At 42.9% G+C, this 7,191-nt stretch overlaps 1 protein-coding gene across 1 annotated transcript; it reads right to left on the bottom strand.

The window, feature by feature from the left end:
- Positions 1 to 297: 297 nt before the first annotated feature.
- On the bottom strand, positions 298 to 4,234 carry LOC138872684 (uncharacterized). Its single transcript, XM_070151093.1, has 5 exons — positions 4,127 to 4,234; positions 3,486 to 4,079; positions 2,005 to 2,750; positions 676 to 1,090; positions 298 to 438 (listed from the first exon to the last, which is right to left on the bottom strand). Exons 1-5 carry the CDS (start codon positions 4,232 to 4,234, stop codon positions 298 to 300), a joined length of 2,004 nt encoding a protein of 667 aa, XP_070007194.1.
- Positions 4,235 to 7,191: the final 2,957 nt, after the last annotated feature.

Raw genomic sequence — 7,191 nt, 5'->3', positions numbered from 1 at the left:
TGAATCGGCTGATATAGTTGAGTCTTCCCAGGAAACTCATCACGTCCTTCTTGTTCTTTGGCGGTGGAAATTCTTGGATAGCTTTGACCTTTGATGAATCCAATTCTATTCCTTGACGACTCATGATGAAACCCAATAATTTTCCAGCAGGAACCCCGAATGCACATTTGGTGGGATTCAGTTTCAAATTGTACCTTCTCAACCTGTTGAAGAACTTTCGCAAGTCTTCCATATGATCTGTAGCTTTCCTGGATTTGATGATGACGTCATCCACATACACCTCGATCGTTTTGTGTATCATGTGTCAAAGATGGTAGTCATGGCTCTCATGTAGGTAGCACCAACATTTTTCAATCCAAACGGCATCATTCTATAACAGTACATCCCCCATGGCATGATAAACGTCGTTTTCTCTGCATCTTCTTCATCCATCCATATCTGATAGTACCCAGCGAAACAATCAACGAATGACTGCAGCTCATGCTTGGCGCAGTTGTTGATCAAGATGTGTATATTCGGCTAAGGAAAGTTGTCTTTGGGACTGGCCCAATTGAGATCCCGGTAGTCGACACAGACTCTAACCTTCCCATCCTTCTTTGGTACTGGCACGATGTTGGCTAACCATGTCGGATATTCTACCACCCTGAGAACCCTGGCTTTGACTTGCTTAGTAACCTCTTCTTTAATCTTCAAACTCATGTCTGGCTTGAACTTCCTGAGCTTCTGCTTTACCGGCGGACATGTAGGATCTGTTGGAAACTTGTGAGCCACAATGGATGTGCTGAGGCCAGTCATATCGTCATAAGACCATGCAAAGATATCCTCATACTTTTTTAGGAACTCTGTGTACTCTTTCTTTTCTGATGGCGACAAATGTGCGCTGATACGTGTTTCCTTGACATTCTCAATATCACCCAAATTAATGACTTCGGTCTCATCTAGATTAGACTTAGGCCTATTCTCAAAGTTTTCGACCTCTCTGACAACCTCTTCTAGTATATCATCCTCTTCTGAATCTATATCAGTTTGTTGCATTGCCTCGTTGCAAGTTACAGTCGTCGGTCCATCATCAAGATATGTAATAGTAATGCTGTGTACAAATAAATGATAGAGAAAAGTAATAAGAGCGAGATATATAAAGTAAACTTGGAAAATGTTCAAAACATCGGAGCTCTTTTCAAAAGTAAAGACAATGTGGAAAAGTAAAATCAGCTAGAAAGTAAAATGCGATGCATGATGCTCGTTCAGCCTTGCTACCCCGAAGATGTTCGGGCACTGGTGGTCCTGACCGACCAATTGGTGAGGCATTCCCCTCGGTTCACATCTTGAATGGAAGGGCCTTCCTCCCCTTCCTCCTCGAAGATAACACATCAATCCATATCATCTTCCAGAAACAGGTTCTTTATTGCTGTTAGTGCCTCATCTTCCTCTGATCCGTACAAAGTATCGGATGGCTGAAATGTCTACTCCAACTAAGGTATAGGGTGCTCCAACGGATAGTATGGTCCGTGCCATGGAGGTGACCAATGGTTGAACTCCTCCCAAGTGTACTCATACCCTAGGCCAAAAGTGGTACCGTGCTTCTTCAGCTTGATAGGTTTGGTGATACCCTGTAGGTTCTTGCCAAGTCCTTTTCCGGGTTCATACCCGCTCTAATTCAGGATGCTTTTGATCTTGTTATCCCACCACTTGTCTTTGTCTACAGCATTGACCCGCTCGATGTGGTGGTACGTTTCTCCTCCTATCCTTCTTCGGCCTCCGATCATCGGAATGGTTTGGCGACTGTATATAGGGTTGCTACCGTCACCATGAATGATTACTTCCTGATGATTCCATTCAAATTTTATAGCTTGATGCAAAGTTGATGCTACAGCCCCAGCGGCGTGGATCCAGGGTCGTCCCAGCAACAAATTGTAGGATGCTGGTACGTCAATGACTTGGAACTCGACATCAAACCAGGTGGGTCCCATCTATAGGCATAGGCTAATTTCTCCAATGGTGGACCTCTGAGATCCATCAAAAGCTTTGACACTGATAGCCCCATCTTTGACCTCGTGCAATCCCTTACCCAATGTCCTGAGAGTTATCAATGGACAAATGTTGAGGCTGGATCCCCCGTCGATTAAAATCCTGGTGATAAAGTGATCCTCGCATTGCGCAGTGATGTGCAATGCTTTGTTGTGACCAAGCCCTTCTGGTGGTAATTCGTCCTCGTGGAAGGTGATCTTGTGGCTTTCCAGTACCTGCCCCACCATGTTTTCCATTTCGCCTCCTGTTATGTTGCTGGGAACATAAGCTTCACTCAGTATTTTCATTAAGGCGTTTTTATGTGCCTCAGAGCTTTGTAGAAGATCCAGAATAGAAATCTGTGTTGGCGTTTTGTTCAGTTGCTCGACGATTGAGTACTCTTTGGCCTGTATCTTTCTCCAAAGGTCATCGGGCCCAGTTTCGACAGGACATCCAGAGGCTTGCTTGCTGGACTCGGCTAAATGTTCTGGGGTGTATACCCTGCCTGTTCTAGTCATGCCCTGTGCGGTGACCGCTTCTCCGGTATGTGTCTTCCCTTTCCTTCTAACCTCAGCTGTGTAATCCCAAGGTATGGCTTTCGACTTGAATGGGGTCATGTCTGTCATGGAAACCGGAATAGGCACCCTTGGAAGTAACACAACAACTTCAGACGGTGCGGGTGCCTTTGGAATCCCAAACTCAACCTCAATTGGTTTTGGCACTTTTGCAGGCGGTGCTTCAAACTATAGTGGCACAGACACATTTACCACATCCTCTTTAGAAGGCTGAATCTGAACAACAATGGGATTGAGGGTAACCGCCGGCTTCTTAGGTTCATCACCTTCAGCTATCAACCCGATTGACCCTTTGGGGTCCCAATCGTCTTCAATCTCAACCATATGGATGCCCCCGCCCTTATGGTCAGGCAGAGGGTTGTTGCGGACATTGGGAGCGGGCTCCTTTGCTACGATAACCTTGTTATCAATCAAGGTCTAAATCTTATCTTTCAACGAGCGACACTCGTCGATGGTATGGCCCTTCATCCCGGAATGGTATGCGCAAGTCTTGTTTGGGTTGATCCATTGGGAAGGATTCTCTGGAGTTACGGCTGGAATAGGGGTAACGTAACCGGCTGCTTTGAGTTTTTCATATAATTGGTCAATTGGCTCGGCTATGGCGGTATATTGTCTGGGAGGTTTACGGTCGAAGTTTAGTCTAGGTCGGGGAAAGTTTTGGCGGGTAGGAGGTGATGGGTAGTGAGAATGTTGGGAGTTGTATGCTTGGTATACGGGTGCGGGTTGAGAATATCTGGGTGAAGTGGGTTGATACGTAGGTGGTGGAGGTGATTGGTAAGTAGGTGGTGGAATTTGGTAAGTGGGTGATGGTGCTTGGTAGTTTAGGGTAGGTTGATATGTGAGTGGAGCTGAGGGATAGGTTTGGTACTTCATAGGGGAATTGTTTCTTTGTGCAGCCATTACGGAATTCACGTCCTTTTTATTTGATGTGCCACCAGACTGTAAAGCCTTGTTGGTGGCCTGCAATGCTTCGAGATTAGTGACCATACCGTTCTTGATACCTTCTTCGATACTTTCTCCCAACTTGATGATGTCGGAGAACTTTTGACCCTCTATCAACATCAGCCTCTCGTAGTATTGCGGGTCCTGAGCCCGGACGAAAAACCTGTTCATTTGTCCTTCCTCCAAGGTCGGTCTTACCTTAGCAGCTTCTGACCTCCAACGAGTAGCATATTCACGAAAGGTCTCTGTGGGCTTCTTCTTGAGATTCTGGATATAGAACACATCTGGTGCATTCTCAGTGTTGAACCTAAACCGGTCCATAAAGTCAGACGCCATGTTCACCCAACTAGTCCATTTCTTTGCATCCTGGCTAATATACCATGATAAAGCATCACCCTTGAAACTCCTCATGAACAGCTTCATGCGGATTTTCTTGTCCCTTCCGACTCCTACCAACTTGTCACAATACATTCTCAAGTGGGCCCTGGGATCACCTGTACCATCGAACATCTCGAACTTGGGGGGTTTGTACCCCTCCGGGAGCTCAACATCTGGCTGAACACAGAGATCTTCGTAATTCAAACCTTCGATACCTTTGTTACCTTGAACCGGCTAGTCAATTTCTTGATCTCAACGACCAAATTCTGAATGAGGGAACTCTTGTCATCTGACTCAGCTGCACTTGTGATTGGCTGATTGTAGTGCGGCATAGTGTCCACAAAGATAGGAGTGTTACGGTCTTTTGTGGTGTTTTGTGGTTCATGAATGAGCCGTGGAGTATTATGAGTGGGTTGCCTCGGAGTTTGTGGGGTGTTTTGTGAAGGTGCGGGGTTCTGGGTGTTAACATCAGGAGCGGAAAGAGTGATTGACAAGTTCCTTGGTGATTGCAGCATTCTGAGAAGTTTCCTCAAGTTCCTTTCTAGCGCTTGCATCTCCCATTTTGCCTTTGTTCCTGTTTTTGGTATGACTCGGAGGAGGAGGAAGTGGAGGACCCTTGGATCTTGTTGAGTATGCTGATGGTGCAAGAATGCATGAACTAACCTTTGGGGAGGGGAATAAAAAATAAAAGAAAAACAAAAAGGTAAAAAGTTAGTGTGGGTTATGAGAAGAAAATGTTGCAATATTTAAACACATAATGCAAGAATATAAATCGCGTCCTAATTTGGGTGCCTCGTTGTGCCTGAGGTAGGCCTAGCGACAAATTAACTTGGAGAACTTATAATGCTAAATGCTTCATTTTATTGATAAAAATAAGACGAATCCCAAAATGACACTAAAATAGCGGAAAGTAAAAATGTCACTAATGGGTATTGGCCTTATTACATTAAAAGCGAAAAGAAAGACTCCTAACTACTTGGCCCCAGAAGGACCTTCTTCAGGTTGAATGTTCTCGTTGATCAAGTCCTCCAGCTCGCGCAGATTTTCCAGTAAAAATGCCATCGCCAGACGTTCTCATTTGCCTTCCTCAACATTTTGACAGTCGATGACTCTTTTCCTCACTTTCCCTTCCAATTCTAGCAAGCTGTACTCCAGGTATTCTATCTTCTCACTAGCCTTGGTGACTCTCTCCTTACACTCGTTGATTTGGTTGCTCGATGGGAGGTTTCTCCACCAAGTCTGCAAGAGTGAAGGCATGTTTACCATACCGAAGTCAGGAACTTTGTCATTCATTTTCTGCAAAACAAAATGGTTAAGACCTCACCCCCACCGGACTCGACTATTTAATACCAATAATCAGCATAAAAAGCATTTAGTTCTCCAAATAAATGCACAGAACATGTAGGTGTCCGTTTGGGTTTCAGGGAAACCCGATGGACTTTGGACAAGGCTATCTTAATGAGTCATTATGCGGACAACATAACTGACTCAGCTAGGTTTGACCATGATGCATGCACTGTTTCAAGGGAATATAGTTTCTACTTTTTTGAAGTGCTAGACAAGGTACCCTTGAGCGGACAACTCAAGAGGGAAAGGCGCGGAACCGTCGACTACACCGTTGATCAACTGGTTTTACCGCAAATATGCCTTTGCCACATTTAGGGGGTTTATAATATCGGAAGGGCGCAACCACTCACTATAAGCGTTGCTATAGGATTTGTTTTGGCACGAGTGTAATATGATGTTGAGGGATGCAGTTATAATAATGAGACAAATTGCATGTATTTTCACGTTCATAAAGTAAAGATTACAATAAATGCTCAGTAATTACAACAGAATTGAAATAATAAGGCAGTAAAAGAAGAAATTAAAAGGAAAGAAAAACATGAAGAGCCAAGTTAGTATTTTGATGAAATAATTAAAGACAGAAGGTAAATGCAATTAAGGAAGCAATAAAGTCACAAAAGCACGTAATGGTAAAATAAGGCGAAATCGGGTTTACGAGTTTATGGGCAAAACAACTCTTATTCCCTTTTGAGGAATCGGGTTATGGAATTTGAAGAGTCGCCAACTAATGATTATAGTTCATTAGGACACATTTAGAGAAAAGAAGAAGATTTTCTGGAAGAAAACCAGAGTTCGGGTAAGGGCTTGAGATTATCTCGAGGGGAAGGTGTTAGGCACCCCTCAAGATCCACTAGTGTGGTTCCGGCCATGCTTAATTGTGACTTTAATAAGAGTAGGAGTAGGCAAGCAAAGTTTGCACATAAGAAATATAAACAAGTTGAAAATTTCGAAAGAAGAAAGACACAAGTGATTTTTTTTTTGGAAAAAAGGAAAGCTTAGTTTGAGGAAAACGTTAATTTAAATGAAGGAAAAGCAAAGAAAAGGGTCCTAGGTTTAAATACAACATGGATCACCTTGGTGCAATACCCAGCAATCATTCTCACACGAGATATTAGCGCATCGGTCATCATATCCATATTCTACCCTTCCCACCCCGTTAAGGTATTAAACGCGATTAGTCTCGTTTACTTATTGCATTCTAATACCCGTACCAACCTATCAGTCCCGGGGTATTAGAACTTCTAATCCTAAGAGGGAAGAAAGGGATGGGGCTTTTATGGAGTTTAAAGGATAAAATTCTAGTTTCGACATTCAAAACAAATATCAAATAAAGGGATGAGTAAACAAGCAAACAAGGCTCAAATAAACCCCTTAAATCAGACAACACTTAGTTTAGCATGTCTTAGCATATACTGATTTGGTCTTAAGTTATAAATTAAGCGGCGAGCGGACTGGTTCAACACATTTATTTAGACAGAAAGTCTGCATTAGGCAACTCGGATCCAATTGTCAGAAATTGAAGTATTTTAAGCGAGTCAAAAAAAGCACTATTTTCAGAAATGACCTAACGCAGAATAGTTTAAGACAGAAGGTTGAAAATTTGCAGAGGTTCAAAGATGACTTGAAAATTAGCAGAATTGTTTATGTGAAACTACAGTAGCGTTATGAAGAAAAGTTTTCGAAAGTGAAAAGACCTTAAAGGAATAGTGAGTTAAAGGCTTTTTTGAAATAGTAGCTTCATGAGATGAATAAATTCAGGCAGAGGGTTAAAGGAATCGTTTCAGAAAAAAAAAATGCAAGGTTAGAAAATTTAAGAGCATTGCAGATTTGTAAGAGTTTCAAAAGCAAATAGATTTGGAAGAGTTTTTGTTGACAAAGTTTGAAGCCAATTGACAGATTATTCTTACTTAAACACATTAGGCGAGTTTGAGCTCCTATAGGC

Source organism: Nicotiana sylvestris, chromosome 7 (genome assembly GCF_000393655.2).
Source record: "Nicotiana sylvestris chromosome 7, ASM39365v2, whole genome shotgun sequence".
NCBI lineage: Eukaryota > Viridiplantae > Streptophyta > Magnoliopsida > Solanales > Solanaceae > Nicotiana > Nicotiana sylvestris.
Note: the sequence above shows the minus strand (reverse complement) of the source record. Positions and strands in the feature narration are given on the sequence as shown.

Excerpts from the sequence above, each read along its gene's own strand:
- LOC138872684 (XM_070151093.1), bottom strand. The coding sequence starts at position 4,234 with ATGCCGCACTACAATCAGCCAATCACAAGTGCAGCTGAGTCAGATGAC. Across the intron at positions 2,751-3,485 it reads ATAAAAAGGACGTGAATTCC|TTTGAAGCACCGCCTGCAAA; the intron begins GTAATGGCTGCA and ends GTGCCACTATAG. Across the intron at positions 439-675 it reads GTTTGAAGATTAAAGAAGAG|ATATGGATGGATGAAGAAGA; the intron begins GTTACTAAGCAA and ends GGGTACTATCAG.